The following is a 26,039-nucleotide window of genomic DNA, read 5'->3' as shown; positions in this document are numbered from 1 at the left end:
TGCATAGTGTGTTCAGGGTGATGAGCAGTATTACTTTTCCGCCACACATAGCGCTTTTTTGTATTTAGGCCAAAAAGTTAAACTTGGTCTGATCTGACCACAGAATCTTCTTCCACATGTTTGCTTTGTTTCTACATAATTTCTCTTTGCCACTAATGTAGCGTTTGTGGTTGTAAGGTGACAAAATATGAAAAAGTCTGAGGGGTATGAACGCTTTTGTAAACCACTATATTTTCTCTTCAGGACTGGATTGCGTTTATTTAAAGATGTTTTTAAAGAAGTTAATTTGTTAATATAAACCAGAGTTATAGTAGTTTGTTGAATTTTCACTTTTAAACAATAGTAGAAAGTAATTTGTTCACAGTTGCCCAAACTTTTGCAAATTCCTACTATTATTCTTTCAATTTCTCTGCATGTTTAGAAGTTTATGGGTGAGTTCTGTTCTTTGCATTGCAGAGCGTACATGGGAGGAATGCCGTGTGTTCTCCTAAAGCCCAATTCAGATGAACTGTGAGTGAATATCTGTTTAATATCAGATTATGTTTTATTTAGTATATAGAATATTTAATACTCATCATTCAGCTGCTTTCTTTCTTTTCTCTCTTCAGGTATGGCTTGAAATTGGACTCTATATACAGCGACTGGGGATACATGAGCTGTAAGATGACTGGATCTTACGTGGGTGAGGAATTTACCTGTTAGTTATTGATGTTTATCAGATGATAAGTTTAGGATTTTCAAATCATTCACAAATTTAATGGTTTTAATTGATCTTCTCTCTGTTTCGTTTAGGACATCACAACCTCAGTTACATTCTGGACAGTGAATACGGAAGGTCAGTGAGGAACCAGATGCTTAATATTGCATATTTGCTAAAACACTCAAGTGCTAAACATATAGGGCACTATTGTACACCCTGAGCTATATTACACCCCGTAAACAGTCTATTTTTACACCTTGCACCCGAACCATTAAAATAGCATCTGAGTTTATTAATATATATCTAAATTAATGGGTGTGGTTGGTGTGGAAATGAGGTGTGTTCAGGAAAATATTGCTAATATATTGCTATCTTGGTGGCAGAAAATACAGGTGTGCCACTGACCGATTAAAACCCTGACAACAGTCAATACTATCTTAGCTATGCAGGAGCACCAAATCCAGCTTTTACATAAATAATAAACAGAATAAAGAATAAAATAGCATTGCTGTTCCCGTAAATGTGCTGCTGGTAGCACTGATTGGTTTATTTCACGTTATGCCCAAAATTAACCACACTTTTAATTAATTAAGATAATTAGCACATGACTTTTTTAGAGTTTTGAGCAACGCAAGACATATTTTTTGCCTCCTCACGATACCAAAGACACACCAACACACTCTAAATCAAGCTGCACAGTGCACAAATGACCGATGCCCTATAGATTACTAAAATAGGGCCCATACTCCATGAATACTGTTTGTATATGAAATTTGAGTCAAAATGGAAAATATGTTTAATGTGTTTCAGGAGTTTGCCAGACTTTCAGACGTACAGCGTTTCAGCACTGAACAAGATTTCAATGTTCCAAACCTATGCAGGTATTACAGCTTAAATGAGAGCAAGTTGAATTATGTTTAATTTCTATTTAAATCACTGTGAGAAAGAGAAATATGTTCTGTAATTCTAATTTGTATTTTATTTTGCAGAGGTGACTGGAGTTTCCCCCTCTGAGGGAAGTCTGCTTGGCGGCACGTTGCTGACAATTCAAGGAAATTACTTTGATGAGACGGACCAACCAGCTGAAGTTTTAGTGGGAGGTAAAAAAAAATGACAACACACTTTAAAAAGCCATTCTGACGACCTTTAGCCAATATTTAAATAAATACCCTGTTGTACGATAAAAAAATAAGTTTATATTTTCGTTCTTTTTTTTTTAGTTAGAAAAAAATAAGTAAAAAAAAACTAAATATATTCCGTTAAACACTAAAATATACTTAATTTTCTCATCCATCTGACTTCTCCCGCACACTTGGACATGTCCTCCCACCTCTCACCCACCATCAGTGTATAGTCATTTCCCACAGACTGCCTTCTTCTGGGACTTCTGACTGTTGACTGTTGTCAGGGTTTTAATCAATCAGTGGAGCACCTGTGTGTTTTGTTACCAAGATAGCAATACTCTAGGAATTTACGTGTACACCCCTTTTGCATTGCAGACCACCACACCCATCAGTGTATATTTATTCCTAATCTTCGACACTATTTTAACGGCGCAGGTTGAAGGTGTGAAAATAGGCTGTTAGTCAGGTGTAAAATATGACACGCCTTGTACAGAGTGTAAAATAGAGCTCATGTTTATAAATAATCTGTATGCTGCAGGAAAAAAGGCAAATCAAAATAAATATTCCCCAAAGACTAGATTACCAGTTTTTCCACAATTTTTCCATGATCAGCATGACATAACATATACAGAGACCTCGGGTAGTTTAGTTTCACAGACTGTTTTGTTCACAGATTGTTTTGGAAAGTAAATACACTGGATATATTTGCATTAAATACGTTGTGACCTAATTTAATTTTGCATCAAACAAATGACAGAATGGCTTTGTTTACACCTCAACAAATAAGCTATGTAAAGCAGGAAACAGGACATGAATTCATGTTGCCACAAATTCTTTAAAGAGGAATTCTACTGATTTTATATTTTATAGGAGTGTTTACACTGTAATAAAAAATAAAAACAAGTTCTCAGCTTTAGAAAAAAGTCAAATACACCACAGTCAGAATGCTTAAACGCTTTAATCTTTCTTTGGTTTCAGTTAACTGTAAGGAACATCAGTGGCTGATTTCATGACCTCATTTGTTTACGTCACAACAGCTGTGTTATGTAGAAAAACATAAAGCATAACAGCATGAATCCATGTGTGTTTAAACTTCTTTTGAATTTAATTCTATTGATTTTACAACGTTTCTGAGGAATTCAATAATTAAGAAGTAAACAAAGGGTGCTTTGGTGTGAAATGCTGTATTTTAAAATTTTAGTGGTGATGTGTTTAAGGGCTCTAGCTTACACTCTTAGTGGCGGAAAACACAGGTGCACCACTGACCGATTAAAACCCTGACAACAGTCAGACGTCCAATCCTATCTTTAAACAATGATCTAAATTTAAACAATTAACATTATTAAGGAAATTAAGTAATTGACAGTTAATTTTTATTAAGACATTAATAAAACAAAATCATTTTTAAAAAGTAAAAAAAATAGAAAGAGAAATGCAATACCATAATATTAGATGTAAATGTAAAATATGATGAGGTAAGATTATTAAAAAAGGTTTTAGCTAAAAATCAATAAAAAAAGAATGATAAACTAAATAAATCAAATGATAAAATAACCTAATCAATTTTATAATGGTAGGTTATACAGTTTATTGATGGTACTATTTATGGATGTAGTGGAATTAGTTTTTGCATTTATAATTATTTTATTTAGCGTTAGCCGCGTCTTCACTCTTGAACAGAGTCTCAGTGCTGGATGTTCACTGTAACCTGTGTGATGGATGTACCTGTGGATGAACCCGTGTGTGTGTGTGTGTGTGTGTGTTTGGTGTCCCGCAGGTCGTGAGTGTGAGGTACAGAGCGTGACGGAGCAGACGCTGACGTGCAGGACGCCGGCGTACGAGTGGAGCAACGTGACGCTGTTTCCTGGTACAGCTTCTCCTCACACTGTGTTTAGTGAAGCATGCAGACGCACAATAGCAGCGTGATCTGCTCTGTGATTCGCTGCTTTCAACTTGTAAAGTTGTCTGTCAAAAAGTCGTCTAACAAAGATCCTGAACGCTACGGTACACTGAGCGCCGTCAGACACAAAACCAGAGTTTAACCCCGGGGTCAGCGCTCCTCACGAGAGATTTCTCTTGTAAACGTTCATTTCATGCTGAATTTGACAATGTTTGTTTAAATTCAGTCACTGATAGAAGCAGATTTCTGTCCCCAGGAAATTATGAATATAAATGTCCACACATAATAACTTTAAAATACATTTTACTAATACGCATGTACATTGACCTAATTAAAAAAAAGTAAGATATGTAATTAAAAACATTAATGACAACTACTTTTTTTATTCATACAATTATTAAAATCCTTTAAACATGTATATATATATATATATATATATATATATATATATATATTTTTTTTTTTTTTTTTTTTTTTTTTTTTGCATTGTTGTGTGACTCCAAATCCAATCTATGCTTTAAAAAAAATATTTTGTCATCATAAATCTATAACATTTAGGTTAGAATACACAGCAATGTTATTGGCTGAGAGCTGTTCTGTGAGTTCTACCGTTATCAGCCGGTAATGCACTGCTGTAACTGAAGCTCTCCATGTATTGCTCCGCTACATACAGGTAAACTAGCAACGATGCAGCGCTTACAAACCAAATACAAGCCAAACAGCGCAGCTACTGCTTTCCTCCTCCTTTTTAACTCTTTAAAACCTTCCAATAAACAGTGATAATAATGGAACTGTGGTATAAATATATCGCAATAATACACTTGTGCTAAAAGGTTTGTGCTAAAATGTGTAATATAGCTGATTTACGAGCGCAGCACAGCAGAGCCAATATTACACATTATAGCACGAATATCGAGTGTATTAATGCTTAAATATATTATAAAAATAAAATGTAAATCTCTGTCTGTTTGTAGGTGGTAGAGGGTTCAAAATGGAGATGTGGAACAACAGCAGTCCGTCCCGTCTGGAGGATGTTCTGAGCTATAACTCCAGCCGCTCGGGTTACTCCGTGCAGTGGGTGGACTCTCTGTCCTATACCTGGCCCAATGAGATCGAATACTTCGTCGCTCGGTTCTCAGGCTTCTTCGTTCCGACGGAAACAGACAACTACTATTTCCTAATCAAAGGAGACGATCGATTCCAGCTGTACTTCAGTCAAACTGGCCGTCCTGAAGATAAGGTACAGTATGGACTTTAAATCGTGTCAGCAGTTGTGTGAAAAATGAGAAAACATTAAAAATATTTTATAGAAAAATTAATTTAGACATTTACTTTCCTGTTAACATCACTGATATTATTATACAGCGCTGGAAAAAATGGAGAGAGCACTTCAGTTTCTGAATCAGTTTCTCTGATTTTGCTATTTATAGGTTTATGTTTGAGTAAAATGTAAAAATTAAACATTGTTGTTTAATTCTATAAACTACAGACAACATTTCTCCTAAATTCCTAATAAAAATATTCTCATTTAGTTTTACAGTTTTTAATTTCATGCATCTTGGCATCATTTTCTCCTCCACTGGTGTTGCACACTGCTTTTGGCTAACTCTTTGCTGCATCTTATGGTTAAAAAAAAAAAATCAAGCAGTTCAGTTTGGTGGTTTGATGGTTTGTGATCATCCATCTTGATTATATTCCAGAGGTTTTTAATTTGATAAAATCAAAGAAACTCTTAATTTTTGCAGAGCTGTGTATCGTATTAATTTGTTATGGGAACTTTTATTACAAATAGGTAATAACAATATGTATTTTATTACAATTCAGTTGTTCCAAACCAAAAATAATAAATCTAAAATTATTATAATTTTCATATAAAAAAGGAAAAATACACATTGAAGCTTGTGGCCTCAAACTATAAATTATACAAAACAAAATAATGTATATTTAAAATATATAAAAATATTTTTTAAATAACCTTAATAAGTTAATTATTTTATTTATATGCTAGCAAAACATTAGTCACAGTTAGGTGTTTATTAGGAGTTAGATCACACCTGGCTCTTAAAGGGAGAGAATTAGTGCATGACCTTTGTGTGTTTCAAGCTGCTCAAGGTGTACTTTTCCCGTCGTTATGATAGCAAAGACACACTGACACGCCCGCAAAAGAACATAATGCAGGATGCAGGTGATGGCTCGCCTATAGATTACTAAAGTAGAACCCTTGAGTAGTCCTCTATTTAGTGTTTCACATTAAAAAATCGACTTCTTTCAACATATACTACTGCTATAATTAGGATACTGATTTTTTAAATCATGATTTTACTGTATTTTTTTATTTTACTGTTTTATTATTATTATTATTATTATTATTTAAAAATAGTCTGTAATTAAAGAATCACCCTTATATAAAGTTTTATTTTATTTAGTGATTTTACACAGTTTGCTGATCTGAACCCTCTGAACTGTCTGATTTAGGTTAAGATCGCGTATCTTGGCTACTGGACCGGGAACTACTACACAAATCCTACCCAGAGGTCTAAAACCATGCGTCTAGAGAAAGGAGTGGCGTGAGTACAACACCTCGTATTATTCTGCTATTCTGTAAAACATGTGCTGAAATTTACTGTTGTATAAGTGTTTCTTTTGTTGAGGCAGGAAGTGGGTATTAGAATAAATTAATAATAAAAAAAACATCTTGTTTAGATCTCTAAATAATATTATTTTAGATTTTGACACACCTTCTCGTCCAATATTTTACTTTTTTTAATTTTTTCCTACATGAATAGTAAATGAATAGTGAAGTGACCTATCAGACTATCACATAAGGAATCATGTAGTAACTAATGGTGTTTTCACACCAGCACTATTCGGTTCAGTTTAAACAGTTTCGGGTTGGTTTGTACTCCTAATGAGGTTTGATTGAGCAGGTGTGAAAATAGTAATCAAAAGAACTCTGGAGCTCTGGTTCTCTTGTGGTGGGAACGTGATCCGGTCTCGATCCGACCCAGATATTAAATATACTCCTTTTATTTGAGCTAAATTGCTGATAAGGTGCAGTTTAATCTGATAAATTAGCCAGATAACGCTAATTACCACAGCTATGAACAAACAATCACTGTCTCTGCTGCTGCTCCATGCTGCTGCATGTGTGGTCTGTGCAGCGTTCACTGCATACAGCCAGGTGACTCCTATTAAAAACCCTTGTTTAAAAGCGAAGCAGCAAATTTGCAGTGTTCTGTATTAAATCAGTTTCAAACTGCACAGATATACAAATATACAGATATAAAGATATACAAATATACACACTGAAACACAGAATCTTCTCTTCGCTGTATTTAATTTCTTACTTCCACACCAGACAGCTCTGACCAATCAGAGGAGACTATGATGTGCTTGTGTGGTTTATTGGTGTATGAATCAACTTCCACTTTAGTTGTAATAACTAACTCAAGTTTTCATTCCCTATACTTACTAAAATTGAGCTTAAAAAAGTTAAGTAAACTCAACTTATCCGGTCTTACAGTATAACAAAATAAACAAGTTAAATCAACTTCCACTTTAGTTGTAATAACATGATGTTCTAAGTTATGTTAACTTTTTTAAGGCAACCGATTTCCACAAATGTAAAAATAGATAATCAGATATTTCTTTTTCTCTTTTATTATATTTTGTTCATGGTCTGTTTGACGCCTTTTATTAATCATATCTCTACAGGTACTACATGGAGGTCCTGTTTCAGGAGTACACCAGTGTAGCTTCAGTTGATGTGGGATTTTTTAAGGAGAAAAGCCCCTTTACGGCTCAGCAGACCATGGAAGCGGTTAATGAGAAGCAGAGCATCAGCGCCACCTACGACATTCGGGATGAGAAGCAGGTCTGTTAAAGAAGAAAAGAAATGTTAAGCACATGAGAACATTATTATTAAAGCCATTTATCTCATATTGACTTAGAAATATCAATCAACCAATCAATCAACCTTTATTTTCACTCAGGAATACAGGAATACATTCAGGGTGACCCTTATTTACAATGCAGCCGAGCATTTACAGCATAAAAGGGATTAAAAAAAATTATAAGAAATTAGAAACAATAAAGGAACAAAATAGTAAAAAATATAATTAAAAGAAATACAAAATTTAAATCAACATTTAATATAGATTAATAAAAAAACATATGTTGAAAGATAAAAAAAGAAAATAAAGAAGAGTCTAAAAGACCATAAAAACAAAATACAGACACATTAAAAGCAGAATATGTATAAAATATATGTAAAATATTGTTACTAAAAGTAAAGTAAAATAAGATAAGAATGATAGGAAATTATAAAATGAATAATAAACCAAAAGAACATAGAAATCAAAGTAAAAAAAATGAATTATTATTTTTTTTATAAATAATAAATTAATTAATTAATTAATTTAAAAAATACAACAAATTATTTATTTTTTTAGAGCTGTATATTAATTTAAAGTTAAAGTTATTAGAAAGTGTTAACAAATATTTAATTAGCATTTTGTTGCATTAAATACGTATTTGATCATGTAGCGATCAGTACCAATCAAGATTTTAGTTTTTTATTAATAATCTGTTTCCTCCTATTCATCATTATTACCTGTATTAATTGCACCTGTTTGAACTCGTTACCTGTACAAACCAATCAACCAATCAAAACTCCTTCCTCTCCACCATGGCCTAGACCTGATGCTAATGTTTGATTGTTCTCTACTCTTTAGTTCTCTATACAGTTCTGTATACACACAGATTTTCTCATTGTTTATCGCATGTTTACCCTCATATCTGTGGCTTGTGGTGTTTTTCAGTGGTTTGTTTGTTTTTGGGTTTATGATTTTAGGTGGTTAGTCTGGAGGGCTGGAGCTCAGCTGTTCCTGTAGAAGAGATCCAGACGATTACAGTCAGCAGCCACTGCTTCTCACTGAACAGCTGCGATTCCTCCTACTACGCCCTCGGCTACGGAGGCGCCAGAACAGGTTCTTCCCTTTCAGCTCTTTATTTTTTCTCAGCGATGTGCTGAAACTTTGTTAGCGTTGGTCTGAAAGGCTATTAATACCCGTCTGTTGACAGTTACTCCTCAGTTACGCTGATCAGAAGTGTCATATTTCAGTATTCACTTCTAACCCCAACGTTTCTCCTGTTTCTGGCCGCAGGGCCGATTCCGGTCAGCGCACCTGCTGAGGTGGTGCAGGCGGAGCTGAACGCTCTGTGGAGCATCACGCCAGACACCGTCTCCGTCACAAAGCAGGACCTGGACACACAGACAGAGTATAACATCACCTTCAACTCTAATAGAGGTAAGAACAGGGGAGTTAATCAGCAGATACAGCAAATAATCAGCAGATAATGAAAAAATCAGTAAAATTTACTTAGAAAAAGACTTTTGCAACTTTCTGCATTATCTGCTTTATCTTAAGTAAATTTAATTTCAGATACATTAAAGTAACTTCAACTCGGTTTCAAGACTTAAATTAAGTTCCACAGAGTAAATAAGTGAACTGAACTTCAGTCAATCCTTTCTTTTAGTAAACTTTACTTCATTTATTTTTACTGAATCAATCCTTTCTTTTAGTAAACTTTACTTCATTTATTTTTACTGAATCAATCCTTTCTTTTAGTAAACTTTACTTCATTTATTTTTACTGAATCAATCCTTTCTTTTAGTAAACTTTACTTCATTTATTTTACTGAATCAATCCTTTCTTTTAGTAAACTTTACTTCATTTATTTTTACTGAATCAATCCTTTCTTTTAGTAAACTTTACTTCATTTATTTTTACTGAATCAATCCTTTCTTTTAGTAAACTTTACTTCATTTATTTTTACTGAATCAATCCTTTCTTTTAGTAAACTTTACTTCATTTATTTTACTGAATCAATCCTTTCTTTTATTAAACTTTACTTCATTTATTTTTACTGAATCAATTCTTTCTTTTAGTAAACTTTACTTCATTTATTTTACTGAATCAATCCTTTCTTTTAGTAAACTTTACTTCATTTATTTTTACTGAATCAATCCTTTCTTTTATTAAACTTTACTTCATTTATTTTTACTGAATCAATCCTTTCTTTTATTAAACTTTACTTCATTTATTTTTACTGAATCAATCCTTTCTTTTAATAAACTTTACTTCATTTATTTTTACTGAATCAATCCTTTCTTTTAGTAAACTTTACTTCATTTATTTTTACTGAATCAATCCTTTCTTTTAGTAAACTTTACTTCATTTATTTTTACTGAATCAATCCTTTCTTTTAGTAAACTTTACTTCATTTATTTTACTGAATCAATCCTTTCTTTTATTAAACTTTACTTCATTTATTTTTACTGAATCAATCCTTTCTTTTAATAAACTTTACTTCATTTATTTTTACTGAATCAATCCTTTCTTTTAATAAACTTTACTTCATTTATTTTACTGAATCAATCCTTTCTTTTATTAAACTTTACTTCATTTATTTTTACTGAATCAATCCTTTCTTTTAGTAAACTTTACTTCATTTATTTTTACTGAATCAATCCTTTCTTTTAATAAACTTTACTTCATTTATTTTTACTGAATCAATCCTTTCTTTTAATAAACTTTACTTCATTTATTTTACTGAATCAATCCTTTCTTTTATTAAACTTTACTTCATTTATTTTTACTGAATCAATCCTTTCTTTTAGTAAACTTTACTTCATTTATTTTTACTGAATCAATCCTTTCTTTTAATAAACTTTACTTCATTTATTTTACTGAATCAATCCTTTCTTTTAGTAAACTTTACTTCATTTATTTTTACTGAATCAATCCTTTCTTTTAGTAAACTTTACTTCATTTATTTTTACTGAATCAATCCTTTCTTTTAGTAAACTTTACTTCATTTATTTTTACTGAATCAATCCTTTCTTTTAGTAAACTTTACTTCATTTATTTTACTGAATCAATCCTTTCTTTTAGTAAACTTTACTTCATTTATTTTTACTGAATCAATCCATTCTTTTAGTAAACTTCAGCAAGCTGAAACCTTTTATACAGGATGTAAATTACTTTGAACCGGAACTTCCTAGAACACAGGTGTTAAAACACACATATTACACTGTCTCAACACATGGATGGCATGTAATACATTCTTTATAATAGTATACTAAAAACATTCACAGTTAGTTCCGACCCTGCAATGTGATTGGCTGAGAGGCGTTCTATGAGTGTAGTTATCAGCCGGTAATGCACTCCTGTAACCAAAGCTCTCCATGTACGTATTACTCCGCCCACATACAGGTAACCTAGCAACCATGCAGCGCTTACAAACCAAACAGCACAGCTACAAACAAACAGAGCAGCAATGGAACTATTCTATTTAGTTTTTATAACCAAACAGATCCTATTTATTTTCTCCTCCTCTTTAACTCTTTAAAATCTTTCAATAAACAGTGATAATAATGGAACTGTGGTATAAATATATCGCAATAATACACTCGAGGTCTGTGCCATAATGTGTAATATGTGCCAATATATTGTGCAATGTATTATTGCTTAAATATTCACTCACTTTGAGTTTGATTCTGCAACTCGTTGCAAAGAAGTAAAACAAGGGCAACAAAAGACTGGGAAAGTTGAGGAAAGCGTAGAAAAATTGTAATATTAAAAATGTTTGAGGTTATGTAGTACAGTATATAGTACAGTATTAAATGCTATACTGTCTGTTTAACCCCTTTTTTATGTCCATGTCAGGTGACTTTGAGGATCTTCAATACTGGACAGGTTGGTCAGACATAAACATCACAGTTCAAGAGATCAGGAAAGGAAGATCTGACCTGAGCAGCTTTACTCTGCTGTGGGATGGCGTTCCATCCAGCCCTCTGCCCTACAATGCTTCAGCCCCTCAGGTGTGTTCACCTCTAAACATATATTCTGTATATATTCCTCCATAACCATAACATGCTCACATATTTATTTTATTAATCTTTTGGAAGGAATAATTTCACTGTCACTCTCGTTCTCATCCTCTTCTGCGTTTTCAGTGCTCCCACTTGCATTCATTTGTAACTCCGCCCCCTCGTTACCTGTCCCCGGGTGATTCCTGTTTCCTGTTACTTCCGTCTGCGTTCATATAGTTCCTTTGCTTCAGTCTCCCGTGTCGGTTCTTGTACAGTACATCGTTACGTCAGTTTAGTTGCTATGTTTTCTTTATGTGTTTCTTTTGAATTATTGTTTGTTTTAATTTTTCTTTTAAATAAATTAAATATTACTTGCATTTGCGTCCTCTCCTTGCTTCGCCTAACATAAGAACTGACCCGGGACACCGAAATAAAGGGACTATATATACACACACAGGAGTAACAGGAAACAAGAAACACTCAGGGACAGGTAACGAGGGGTGGAGTTACAAATGAACACACGTGGGAGCACTGAAGACCAGGGCGGAGAAAATATAAACAATATAAGACAATAGGAAAAACACAGAGACTGGCAGGAGAGACACAGAACAGGACAAAAACGTGAAATCCACTCATATATCGAGTTTACATTTATTTAATATTTGGCAGTGAACTCTAATGTTTGCGTTATACAGAATACACACTTATTTACATAAAAAATAGTTTTTTTTACATATATGTAAGTGTGAAGCACCTCATGGATTTGTTTTCAAATCACTCACTCACTCACACATGTTTAGCAGGCTGAAGATTCCTCACTAGTGGTCATTTTAACACTTTTGGTGCGATGCATCAATAACGCTGTGTGTCATTCTTTCTCTTTAGGTACTCTCCGCAGTGAAGGAAATGGTGTCGGCCAAATGTCCTCAGGAGATTCTGAGTGTGGAGAATTCCCAAGTTAAATATTTCAGAGACTATGAGACTACTAATGCTGGGGTAAGCACAGAAAATATACAAAAAATAGCTGGACACAAAAAAGGTTGTTTAAGGTGTTCATTGTGGTTCATTTTGTACAAGTCTCCAGCTTTTTGCAAGCAACGTTCTAGTGGTTCAAAAAGATTAAAAAAGATTATTCTGTAGCGATTAAATAAAATATCGATTAAATCTACACTGATTGGCGTGGTGGTCTGGAAGTGAGGTGTGTTCAGGTATATATCTGGCGTGTTGCTATCTTGATGCTGGAAAACACAGGTGCTCCACTTACTGATTTGAACCCTGACAACAGTCAACAGTCAGACATCCAATCCTATCTTAGCTACGCAGATGGTCCACATATACACTCCCGCTCATTACACACACACACATACACCTGGCAAACAACTTTTACATCAAAATAAACAGAATAGTAAATAAAATAACATTGCTGTTCCCGTAAATGAGCTGCTAGAGCTCCTTCACAGCGTCAACCAGCAGCTCAGTTTCCTCTGCTGAGATAAGCAAAAGCACTACGCCGTTAAAATAGCAATTCCCCAAAATCAGTCAGTGCACCTGACTCTTAAAGGGAATGGCAATGACTGTGATTGTATTTAATGTTGAGCATAAATGAGAACTCAGATGTTTAGCCCTAAAAGAATTTCTCACCCTTCTCTCCAGTTCTCATATTATTGGAACAACAGAGGGACGATCGTTAATGATGACGAGGCGTTCTGTGGCAGCTGGTCCCTGAAGAACCCAAATGTTCTGTTTAGTTTAGATGACGTGAACCCGTCTGGAGTGGCCTATGGAACGGTTCCTCTTCTGCAGTACGGCACAGTAAGAACTCATCTCATCATGTGTATCAGCTAATTATTAAAAGCACTGAATGCTGGGAAACAGTACAGAAGAGTAGCTCATATACAGAATGCTGACTTTAAAACGGATGACTCAAAGAACCCAAGAGTCCGACTAATCCTTACAATTAGGGCTGGGGATCAAAACTTAATATCAAAATGATATTTACTAAAATATTTCTGTATTACTGAGTACTGAAAGATAAAAAATATTCTTATTTTCAAAACTTTGCATAAAACGCACTTAAAGGTTCTAAAAACAAAGAGAGAGAGTTCAGCGCAGAGTTCTTTCGCTCTCTTAAACTCTCTCACTCTTAAACTCTTTCACTATTGGTGAAATGGTCTCTCACACACTATTACTCTCTCACAAACTCTCACTATTGGTCTCTCTCAAACTCTCTCACTATTGCTCTCTCACAAACTCTCTCACTCTCACTGACTCACTCTCTCTCACACTTTCGCTTTCACACTTTGTCTTTCTCACTCTATTTCTCGCTCTCTCACTATCACTCTTTCTCAAACTCTCTCACTCTCACGGTCTCACTCTCTCTCACACTATTGTTCTCTCTCACTCTCTCTCACTCTCTCGCTCTTACACTTTCTCACTCTCTTGCTCTCTCTCACACTGTCTCACTCTCTCTCACTGTATCGCTTTCTCTCAAATTCTTTAACTATCGCTCTCTTTATTAAACTCTCTCACTATTGCTCTCGCTCTCTCTCTCTCACTCTCAAACTCTCTCGCTCTCTCTTGAACTTCATCTAGCAGAATGATTCGAGAAAAGTATGAGAGTGAGATTACTCATGTCGGCTGTTACGCTGTGTGAGAATTATTATCGCTTTTTGTATTTTTTAGTTAATAAAAAGGTAATGAAAAAAGTATTGCTTGGGGTTGATATGGAAATCAAGGTATTTTATCAGTATTGAAAACTTTAAAACGAGACCCAGCCCTACTTACAAGCTAAATAATGTAATTTTCCATTTTCAGTTTTCTTCTTAAAGGAAATAATAAAAGAATACCTCATTAATAAAGACATTAATATTCCACTTAATTATAAAGTCTTTATTTCAAATTATAAAGATTTTTAGTATTTACATGTGTTCTTCTTTTTCTGTTTTAGCTCTGCTTGGCATATAAAGGCTACCTACATAACGGGCTGGAACTGGTGTTCACCTATCTGAACAGCACAGGAGTCACCTACCAACTCACCACTACCATCTATTCAGTGTTCGAGCAGGGAAATGCGTAAGTGCAGTTCAGCCACTGACCTAGAGTCTTAGAGTCTCTGTAAATAAAAAAACGCCAAATCCACAGGAGATCCTATTTAAACCTATAGTTACTCACAGAGATGAGAACCTGGGGTGTATTTCTACTACTTTTAACTAGTGTAAATATAACTATTCTAAACATACACCTACCTATCTCAATTGTACTTGGCTGGTGGTGTTTTTCCTCCATAGACTAATTCTAACCATTTTAACCGTTTCTTGGCTCTTTTCTGAATTACTGGGTAAAGTATATAAACACTGATGTGTTATTCGCACAAATAACACAGAAATTAACTGCATGCTGTTCAATATCTAGCACTGTTAGTTATCTCCTATCTGACGAGATGGTGTGTCGCTCCTCGCTTTAGCTCTGTTCTGTTTGTGGGCGGTCCCAAACCAAGGTGGGCGGGGCCATTAATACTAATTCACGGGTTGATGTAGACACGGTGCTTTTCCTGATCAGCTCGTTTTGTATTTTTCTGAATATTTTCTTTTACTAGCTGCTGCAGACAATGAGGAAGAGAGACCTACTGTATATCAGAATATAAAAGAACTACAAAAAGTGCATTTTAGTGGAAAAAAACTTTAATCAGAGGTCACTTCATTATTCTGTGTATGCAGGTGGAAATACACATGTGTGGATCTTTTAGCTGCCCTGCAGACAAAGTTCCCTGGCAGGAACCACAGACTCATGGAGCTGCATCTGAACATGGACGGTGGAGATTACTACGTAGACGCAGTTCGGCTCGGAAAAGCTCCCATGATTGATCTTAATGGTATTTAAACAAACAATTTTACTTATCCTTTTTTAATAAGTGCTATTCTAAAAGATACTGACGTTAGACTGTCTTCTTTTTGATCTTTTTCTATTTTAGTTGTTGTCCAGAGAAGAAGGCCGCCAGCTCTGGCCGATTCTGGTCGTTTCTTTCAGCAGATCTCAGTGCAAAAGCTGAACTCTCCGATCGCCTCGTTCGAGATCACCGCCACGCCGTATTACTGTGCCTCTGGGTTCCCGTTAATCCAGGTTGGCTTCCTGAAGGTGAGTATGAGAATAAGCATGGTTAAGGTTCTGGTTCTGGTTGATGTGTTGTAATGATGGTAGTGGTTGTTTTTGGACGAATGTCAAAATTTAGCTGTCAATCAATCTACTAATAGGGTGGCGTTTCCGAAACATCTCCACATCCTTCTCACCAGTTCCAGTACATCACCACCGATAACTTCCTGTTCAGCCTCATTTCAGGAAGAAAAATATACATTCTATCAGTCTTGTGTCATGGGAAGATACTATGAAACATCCACAAAAATGTGAGGGGTGTACTCACCTTTGTGAAATACTGTATATATACAGAGTGAGAGCATTTTAAATTATGATTTTCTTTTATTTTACCAAATTAAATATCTCTGCAATATAATGAAGAGGAAGATGGAACTATGTGCTTGAATTTTTGCAACAGGAGTGGTGGCAAAAGCAGTTATCCAAAAGCAGTGTGTAAAACTGGTGGAGGTGGAGGAGAACATGATGCCAAAATGCATGAAATTAAAAATTGTGATTAAAAACCAACCAAGGTTATTCCACCAAATATTGAAATGATTTCTGATCTCTTAAAACTCTTTATGAATATGAACTTTTAGTTTTCTTTACATTATTTGAGGTCTGAAAGCTCTGCATCTTTTTTTTGTAATTTCAGCCATTTCTCATTTTCTGCAAATAATAAATGCTCTAAATGACCAATGAATTTTTTATTAGGAATCTGATTTGGAGAAATGTTGTCTGTAGTTTATAGAATAAAACAACAATGTTCATTTTACTCAAACATAAACCTATAAATAGCAAAATCAGAGAAACTGATTCAGAAACTGATTCAGAAACATTCTAGAGCTGTATATTATATATATATTATAAGTTACTTTATCATTTTAGCATTTAAATTTCGAACTGACCCTTTACATTTTTACATGCATTTTTATCAATCAATCATTTTAATGGAAAAATTTGGATTTTTGTAAGATTATAAATTATAAAAGGGCATTCTAACTGTTTTTTGTCCTTTAGAAAACTTAAGAACAAAAATAAAATCACAATGCTCAACATAAAAATTAGATGTTGCTAATTTTTACAACTCTCTACAATTCTCTTTTTTTTATCTTAAAGCGGAGACACGCTTTTACAGAGGACGTTGTGGTGGTGAGTCAGGATAACACCACAGTCACCGTGAACCGCACCCAGAGAGCGAGCCCTCCCCTCAGCGGCACCTTCAGCGTGGAGAGCTTCGGTCAGCGCGTGGAAGGTCTGAAAACCTGTTTAATTCTTTAAAAGGAATTTTTTACTTATGTCAGATCTGCAGCTGTTTTAGATAAAGTGAATAAAGTGAAATGAGTGTGGCTGTGTGTTACAGGTCTGCCAGTGGACATCAGTGCAGATGACCTGAAGTTTGCTCTTCAGGGTATTCCAGATCTGGGACAGTTAAGCGTGACGGGGACAGGGGACTGTAAAGGACACTATTGGACGATTGCGTGGCTCACCATGCCAGGCAGCCAGCCGTTACTGCAGGTACAAACCAGTGCATCACTTTTTTAACAAAAAAAAATGTGTTTATTAAAGTAATAAGTACAGAAATGTGTAGCTCCGCCCCCCTCGTTACCTGCCCCTAGGTGTTTCCTGTTTTGTCTGTGTGAATTTATAGTCCTGTGTTTCCTGTTTCCTATGTTGGTTCCTGTACATTTTTAGTTTGTTAAGGTCGCATGTGTTTTCCTGTGTACTCCGTGTTTATTTGTTAATTTCTAGTTCTTTGTTTGTTTTCTCGTCTATATTTTCAATAGAATAAAATTTTAAATTTGCATCTGCTCCTTGCTACACAACCATGACAAAACTTCTTTTCTTATTAAATTTTTTCTTGCATGTGGAATATGAAGCATTATCACCATTTATATTTTATGTTCTTCTATTTCTTTCGCAGATTAACGACTCTGCTGTCATTGGAGTAAACCCCTCTGTGAGAGCACAGTTTGTGGAGAGGGGAGGCCTTTTCAAGCAAAGGATTATGGGAGATTTCCTACGTGTCCCAACAAATAAGACTCAGGTGCGTTTGTTTCTTATTTGTGTGCTGTTGGACATATGAATTTCCCCATTGGGGATTAATAAAGTATCTATCTATCTATCTACCTTCTTAATCTTTAACTACGGTTTTATCAGAGGTGTGTCGCTTGATTCAGTGTTGTTTCCCTGGAGTCAGGGCTGTATAATAATGCATCTTAATGTTTAATTGTGGATTAAAGGAGATTATCTTTTCTAATCCATAATTAACCATTAATCTTATTGTGTCGCTGTGTCTGTTAAAGGGGAACTCCGGAGTGAAACGGACTTGGCTTGTAACATGATCCCCCTCAGCATTCACAAATACAGAGCTTTTTTTTAGCCGATGCTTCCAACAGGTTTACAGTGCTGGTGAAAGGGGCATAGAGTAACTCATGCAAATAATTCACCACTACTTTTACACCATTAACAAACTGAAAGTAGCTTCTGAGTAAATTCTGAGAGCCCTGACATTTAAGAACTTGTGCACGTTCATAACTCATTTTTAGGTAAAAAATTGCTTTACTGACTGATACATACACATTACTTAACAGCACCATAGCAACCACCACAGATATCATAGCAGCACCTTAGCGACTACTTTGCAAAACCAGTTAACAAATGCTTAGCACATATTTATTTGATTTTATTTGATATATATAAATATATACATTATTTCTGTTAAAATACATGAATTCCAGCTGTTGCTGAAAATATCTCTATAATATTCATGCATTCATTAGAATTATTTTATAAACAGAACTGTGTGTATAAACAGAGTTTTCATAAAATATTTCTAGAAAAATTCTAGTTTTAAAGTGTTTCATTTTAAATGTCATGGTCACTCAGAATTCCTGATAATGGTGTAAAAAATAATGATTTATTTGCATGAGAAAATCTATGCCCCTATCACTTGCATTGTAAGTCTGTTGGGAGCATCAGCTAAAAGTGCCATATTTGGGAATTCTGGGGAGAACAGAGTTAAAGGCTATTCTACAAAACTTTTTACTTATTTTCACGTTTTATTACAACCCATTTATTACAAGTCCATTTCACACCAGACTTCTCCTTTAATGTTGGACCTCAGCTTCTAAACATCTTCTGAGAGTAGAAGCTCATTGATAATAGAAGTATTGTGATTAAAACAAAGAAATAAATATATTTTTCTGTAATAAAACCGAATAAGACCTTTGTCTTATTATAAATATCATAAATATGAGTTTAAAAATATTATTATTATTATTTTTCAGGTACAAGTTTTCATCAACGGGATCCCATCAGTCTGTTCAGGTGATTGTGGATTCACCTGGAGTCAGGCTAAAACCCCGACAGTGACCGGGATTTCTCCTTCACAAGGTAAAAAAAAAACTGCTTTAGATCATTTTATAAAATTTTATTTCACAGAAATCTAAATCAACTCATATTTTGCTGAGCAAAATATAAAAAAAAAACTGACATAATGAGTCACAATAGTTTTTTTTTTTTATTATTATTTAATAATTTATTGATTTAATTTATTTATTTCATTTATTTATTTTATTCATTTGTTTGTGGGCCTTCTGCTGATGCTAAAAAAATCCTAAAATTAAAGGAAATACTACAATATACAACATACTTCTTAAAAACTAAATTAGTCATTCCTCATGATAAAAAATATATAACATTCTGATAAACAATATTATTTTTCTTCTTAGACAATTTATAACACTATAATAATATAATAATGCGATAATAATGCAATTACATCCTATTTAAAGAGTAGTTTTCACAAGTTTTTATTCATTCGTTTAATTATGGGCCTGCTGCTGCTGCTGAAAAAGAAAATCCTAACAATAGAGGAAATATTACAATACACAACATACTTCTTAACAATTAAATTAATCATTACTCATTCTAAATAATACATTTCACTTTTTTAACAACTTCCAACTGTCCAACTTCCAACTTCCAAATGTTTTTGGTTGCCAAATATTTGCTGCATCACTAAAAAGAGCAATGACCTTTTATTAAATATATTAATAATGTCTGGCACCGAGTGGCCGAGTGCCACTATGATCGGGAGATTGCTGGTTCGAATCCTGGTCATGCAGCTTGCCATCAGCTGCCGGAGCCCTGAGAGAGCACAATTGCTCATATACTGCATATGATATGTTTCAGGAGCCAATTCTCTGGGAACAGTTCTGACCGTCTCAGGATCTGGATTTGTTGGTGAAAATGCCTCAGTGCAGATAGGAAATGTCTCGTGCTCAGTTCTCCAAATTACAAGTAAGTTTTAAACTTTTAGTAACCAACAAAACAAATTATTAAGTTTGTAGTTTTGTATTGTATTTGTGTTCATGTTTCTCCTCAGTTTCTTTAAATTGCTCTTAACTTTACATGCACATGTATGTTTAGACTCCTAGGACCTGGCTTCCACATGTGTGGACATCATATTTTGGGTTGTCTAGACTACAACACTAAATAATTTTGCTCTATAAGAGCCTGGTGTCCACTTATGAGGCCATTATACTGACACCTAGTGGTGGCAGAAGAGTTGTCATATGTTATAAACAGTAAATACAGTAAATGTTTATGTTCTTAATTTGTTATGTCTTCGTTCGTGTTGAAGCACCACTTCAAATTAGCTCAAATATTGCTCAAAGGGGCACAATTGTTGTTTCTACTTTTGTTTTGCACTCAGGCAGAAAAGGCTGCTTTACTCATTACTCATTGCGACTTTATTTTGTTCTATCGAAATATAAAACTAATGTCCTCGTATGTGGACATCATTTTTTTTCTCAGAAACTACATCATATAAAGCGATAATTCTTTTTTACACTAATCAGGTGCCTGAATAGCAAAGAGTAATAAAACATGCATGCCATGCAAGAGTTGAAGGCTGTTTTTCAAAAGTAAATTTGTTTGGTTTGTATTCTATAAAAGTGGGTCGTGAACTCTGTGTTGTTTGTGTGTTTTGTTTGCGTGTTACAGGTACATCACTCACCTGTACTGTTGGTCCAGCGAGGGCTGGGTTGTATCCGGTCTCTGTGAGTTTCCCTCAGTTGGGAAATGCTCTGTACCAAGGAGGAAACCCTTTCAACTTCACTTACCAGATAGAAGTGACCTCCATAAATCCCACTGCAGGCAGCGTCACTGGTAAACTGGAAGCATCACTTGTGTAACACAGAAAAGTCTAATTTAATTTATATTAGAGAGGAGTGATATTTAAATAATAATGAAAAGTGCAAATTTACTGAATGTCGGAGAATTTGAGACTGCTTAAGGCTCGTCGCAATGCTCATTGCTATCTTAAGCCCCACAAACAGTCTATTTTCATGCCTTGCACCAGTGTCGTTTACATAGCAACAGCGCTTCTGAAAAAATCTACACTGATGGGCGTGGTGGTCTTTAGATGAGGTGTGTTCAGGTTCATTTCTGGCTTATTGCTTGTTTATCTTGGCAACGGAAAACACAGGAGCTCCACTGACTGATTTAAACCCTGACAACAGTCAACAGTTAGTCGTTCATTGCTATATACCTTTAGAGCATGAACAAGAAGGTCAGTGCTGCACCATTAAAATAGCAATCCACCAAAGTCAGAGCTCACCTGACTCTTAAAGGGAATGATGAGCAAGAGACACTCTGATTGGTTTATTGGTTTCATGTTACGCCCAGAATTAACCACACCCACGATTAATTAAGAGAATTAGTACATTGTATGTCCCAAATGCCGACTTTATAGAAGAAATGATCGTCAACGCTGGATGAAAAATAAAAAAAAGTCATTTTGGAGCATATTTATTGGTCCATTTCTGATTGAATTTTTGTCATAATGTAAAAAAAAATCAGACTCACATTATGTTAAAGTGAAATATTGATATAGAACGTTTTTGCTATTATGCTAATATGCTTATATGACTAATCCCTGAGTGTTGCTCTGTAGGGGGAACAGTCATAACCGTGGTTGGGGATGGTTTTGGTCCTGACACAGTGGCCGCCGTCGGGAACGCTTCCTGTGACGTCATTTCCGTGGATTTGAATGAGCTGAGGTGCAGAGTGCCTGCAGTAAGTTCACCAGATCTCTGTGTTCATATTTAACCTCCTAAGACCTGGCGTCCACATGTGTGGACATCACATTTTGGGTTGTCTAGACCACAACACTAAATTTTGCTCTATAAAGGCCTGGTGTCCACTTATGAGGCCATTACCATTATACTGTCACCTAGTGGTGGCAGAAGAGTTTAGCAGGTTTTAGATTTGATTTTGTTCAGAAATTTAAATAAACATTAAATACAGTAAATATTATATATTTTTCTTTACTTTGTTATGTCTTCGTGTTAAAGCAGCACTTGCTTTACTCATTACTTAATGCAACTTTATTGTGTTCTATCGAAATATAGAACTGAAGTCCTCATATGTGGACATATTTTTTTTTTTCAGAAATTACACCATGTAAAAATATAATTCTTTGTTTTTACACTAATCAGGTGCCCAAACTAGCCCAAATAGCAAAATAAAGAGAAATAAAAAATGCATGCCATGCATGAGTTCGGGTCTCAGAAGGTTAATACAGTACATAATTCTAATTCTAATTATTATTAGTAGTAGTAGAAGTAGTAGTAGTAGTAAGAAAGTTCATGTTAAGTTATATGTTTTTATTTTTATCAAATGTGATAAATTCAGTAATAAAAAAAAATTCAAATGAAAACAAAAAAAAAAACATTATAAATATAAAATGAATGCATGTTTATATCTCAGGGATCTGGAGATCAGAACGTGACTCTGGAAAGCGGAGGAATGTCCGCCGTGGCACGCGACGTTTTCACGTACACCTACGCCCTGACGGCCATCGTTACTCACGTAACACCACAAACAACACCAGTGTTCGGTAAGAAACATCAAAGACATCAAAGCATTCCTGTGGTTAAATACATCACAGTGTAATAATATAAATAACATTATTCATTTGTTTGTGATCACAATTATTTCTATATTTAAACTCAGTAGCAGACAGCCTATTGTTCTGTGTGTTTACTTAATATACATATAATGTGAACAGACTATAAATATTAAGTTCAATACTGAAACTATAAATACAGATCTGTTTTTAGCATAGAAGCTCATTTTACTATTTAAAAATCAGACTCTTTGTTCCATCCTAAATCTGATTTGACCTGAATGACCCTAAATGGCTCTTTAGTTCAACACTGTTCTACTGTTTACTAGTTAGTGTTTCTACCTGTTCTGCTTGCTTTAATTAATTAGTGTAATCAACATAAAATGCATAATACATACAAATCTCATGTACAGCTACCAAAAAATAAGAGACACTTAAAAATGATGAGTTTTTTTATTTTACCAAATTAAAAACCTCTGGAATATAATCAAGAGGAAGACGGATGATCACAAACCATCAAACCACCAAACTGAACTGCTTGAATTTTTACACCAGGAGTAAAGCAGCATAAAGTTATCCAAAAGCAGTGTGTAAGACTGGTGGAGGAGAACATGCTGAAATGCATGAAAAAAATGGAAAAAATCTAAATGACTAAAATATTTTTATTTGTAATTTGGGAGAAATGTTGTCTGTAGTTTATAGAATAAAACAACAATGTTAATTTTACTCAAACATAAACCTATAAATAGCACAATCAGAGAAACTGATTCAGAAACTGAAGTTTTAAGTTTTATAGTTGTGTAAAACTATTGTGTTTTATATGCGGGGTCTTTCAAAATGTTAATGTAATGTTAAAAGTATTGAAACTTTAAAACAAGTAACAAGAAAAACGAGTGAATGATCCTTATTGAAGCATTACCTGTTAGAGGTAAGGAACACCTTTGCACTAAATATTGATAGAATTATAAGTAATGAAGTTAATAAGGGAAAGCAAGTTTATTTATATAGCATCTTTCATACACAGCGGCCATTTAAAGTGCTTTACATTAGATAATACACAGAGAAATCAAATTACAAAAGCATGTAACAATAACAAAAAAACGGAAATAAAATAAAATAAGAATAAAGCATGGATAAAACATGATGTAAATTGATTAAATGTGACTAAAACAAAGAGAATTCAAATTAAAAATGGAGTTAATAATAGAAACATTCGCACTGCTTTTTAGGATTTTTTTTTTGTTTGTTTCAGACATCAAACTGACCGGGGAACTCCATTGCTGTTCCTCAATAATGAACATAACTCTATGGTTAAATTATTGTATAATTATAGGCTTCTATCTAACCCTCATGACCCCAGATCGTAGACACTAAAAACAGGTTCATGCATCAGGTGTCTCATGCTATTTTCCCCCTCGTGCAGCCGCTCTAATCCTCCGACAGTGCTCTTTGTGTCCTGTAGCGTTGTGCAAGCGTTAGCCTGCATAATTGTGACGCACCTTGCAAATTCCAGGCAGCGACGGGCTTTTACTGCCCCTCTCAACATCCTGGAAACGATATTATTGGCTGTGAGCTCACCTGTCCTGTTTTTCTCAGAAGACAGAAATCTGTCACTGTGATCTAAAGTGTCATACGGTGTTTACGGTTGTTAGGATGCATCTATTTGACGGTTTGTTGAAAAGATAATAGTAGATAAAGATGAAGAAAGTGCCCCTATTGTCTGTAACACTGAGTATTTTCCATTGTGTGTTAAAGGAAACAGGACTTTGAACGTGACAGGAATCAATTTCGAGAACCAGACCAGCGGATGTTCGGTCTATATAGGTAACATGGAGTGTGAGGTGCTTACCTGGACCAACGAAACCATCACCTGCCTGTTACCCACACTGCCCCCTGGTGCCTACAATGTCAGCGTTAACGTAGGGAACAGGGGCTATCCTGAAATCAGGTACCATACAACATGTTTTATTATGTTACACCCAAGCCTTACACACCTGTTCTCAATCAAGAAATCACTCAAATAGATTAAATAGAACCTGTCTGATACAGAAGTCGACCAAAAGATACTCAAATATCTAGACTTAACGCCGATATCCAAATAAATTCAGGAACTAATGACAAAAGAAAGAAAGTAAATTTTCAGATCTATCAGTCTGGAAAAGGTTATAAAGAAATTTCTAAAGTTTTGGGACTCCAGCAAACCACAGTTAAAACCCTTTTTTCACAAATGGAGAAAACATTGAAAAGTGGTGAACCTTCCCAGGAGTGGCTGGTCGACCAAAATTACCCCAAGAGGACAGCCACAACTTATCCAAGAGGTCACAAAAGACCCCACAACAACATCTAAAGAACTGCAATCCTCTCTTGCACCCATTAATGTCAGCATTCATGACTCATGACCCTACTCAATGGTCATGGTACTCAAAAAAATTTACAAAATTATTTGTAAATCTCTGAAGCCATAAACAAATGAGGAAGAATGCTGTGCAGTTAAACAAATATAAACAAATGTTTTACTGTCACGCTATTAGCTTCTAAAGTTCCCACAGAATATATTTATTCAGTGTGTTAAATTGTTCTCTAATTACTTTGGTCTTACTCCGTACTTCGCTGACTCTGCTGATTATGTGGTGCTACGGCGTTCCCACTCCCCCAGTTACTGATTGTTTGCACCTGGCCTGTCTAGTATAAATACCCCTTAGTTTGCTATGTTCCCTACCTAGTATTAAATTTATCATCTATCATCTATAGCAACCTTTTTTATTTTCCGACTAGCGATTTTTGCCTTGCCCTCTCTATTGTTTATATCTGCAGATTTACCGTATATGACCCTGTTTTAGAACAGTCATTTTGATTTATTATTGACACAGTTATTGACCTGTGTACATGTGTTATATTTAATATATTAGATAATATTTTAATCCAACATGAAATTATATATTGTGCATGCCTAATCTGGATTAAACATGTGTGTATAAAACTATCCACAAACTCTGTGGGTTTAAATAACTCTTATCTTTTATCAGTATGAACTGAATACTGATTGTATGTTATAATTAAGTATTTTCTTTCTTTTTATATCCATGTTTAACATAAATTCAGTCCTGGTTTGGACACGACCATCGAGTATGTGCTGCAGGTGACGGGTCTTTCCCCTGATCATGGATCTTTACATGGCGGCACTTCAGTGACCATCACCGGATCCGGATTCAGCCCTGATTTAACAGACAACACAGTTTCACTAGGTAAACCACCAATCATCTCTACACTTCTGCTTTAATTAAACTAGATTTTAGTCAAAATACTACTAGACATGAATATTCTAGTGTGGTTATATGATGCATGGAATTATCGTAAGTTATTCTGAATTGTACCCCCCAATTGGAAGATAAATT

At 34.7% G+C, this 26,039-nt stretch overlaps 1 protein-coding gene across 2 annotated transcripts in view; it reads left to right on the top strand.

Annotated features, from left to right (window-relative positions):
* pkhd1l1.1 (PKHD1 like 1, tandem duplicate 1) overlaps window positions 1-26,039 on the top strand; it is a 73,080-nt gene that overhangs the window by 4,857 nt on the left and 42,184 nt on the right. For both annotated transcript variants that reach the window (XM_022667340.2, XM_022667339.2), the window contains exons 8-34: window positions 457-510; window positions 609-682; window positions 793-835; window positions 1,511-1,581; window positions 1,690-1,800; window positions 3,602-3,691; window positions 4,699-4,964; window positions 6,200-6,291; window positions 7,439-7,598; window positions 8,577-8,712; window positions 8,890-9,033; window positions 11,455-11,609; window positions 12,486-12,596; window positions 13,254-13,412; window positions 14,548-14,672; window positions 15,317-15,471; window positions 15,571-15,734; window positions 16,848-16,983; window positions 17,092-17,246; window positions 17,653-17,775; window positions 19,019-19,124; window positions 19,926-20,033; window positions 20,739-20,903; window positions 21,691-21,812; window positions 22,506-22,635; window positions 24,400-24,592; window positions 25,747-25,889. In XM_022667340.2, coding sequence (XP_022523061.2) covers window positions 457-510; window positions 609-682; window positions 793-835; window positions 1,511-1,581; window positions 1,690-1,800; window positions 3,602-3,691; window positions 4,699-4,964; window positions 6,200-6,291; window positions 7,439-7,598; window positions 8,577-8,712; window positions 8,890-9,033; window positions 11,455-11,609; window positions 12,486-12,596; window positions 13,254-13,412; window positions 14,548-14,672; window positions 15,317-15,471; window positions 15,571-15,734; window positions 16,848-16,983; window positions 17,092-17,246; window positions 17,653-17,775; window positions 19,019-19,124; window positions 19,926-20,033; window positions 20,739-20,903; window positions 21,691-21,812; window positions 22,506-22,635; window positions 24,400-24,592; window positions 25,747-25,889 — 3,491 coding nt within the window. The remainder of the gene's footprint in view (window positions 1-456; window positions 511-608; window positions 683-792; window positions 836-1,510; window positions 1,582-1,689; window positions 1,801-3,601; window positions 3,692-4,698; window positions 4,965-6,199; window positions 6,292-7,438; window positions 7,599-8,576; window positions 8,713-8,889; window positions 9,034-11,454; window positions 11,610-12,485; window positions 12,597-13,253; window positions 13,413-14,547; window positions 14,673-15,316; window positions 15,472-15,570; window positions 15,735-16,847; window positions 16,984-17,091; window positions 17,247-17,652; window positions 17,776-19,018; window positions 19,125-19,925; window positions 20,034-20,738; window positions 20,904-21,690; window positions 21,813-22,505; window positions 22,636-24,399; window positions 24,593-25,746; window positions 25,890-26,039) is intronic.

Source organism: Astyanax mexicanus, chromosome 3 (assembly GCF_023375975.1).
Source record: "Astyanax mexicanus isolate ESR-SI-001 chromosome 3, AstMex3_surface, whole genome shotgun sequence".
NCBI classification, from domain to species: domain Eukaryota; kingdom Metazoa; phylum Chordata; class Actinopteri; order Characiformes; family Acestrorhamphidae; genus Astyanax; species Astyanax mexicanus.
Note: the sequence above shows the minus strand (reverse complement) of the source record. Positions and strands in the feature narration are given on the sequence as shown.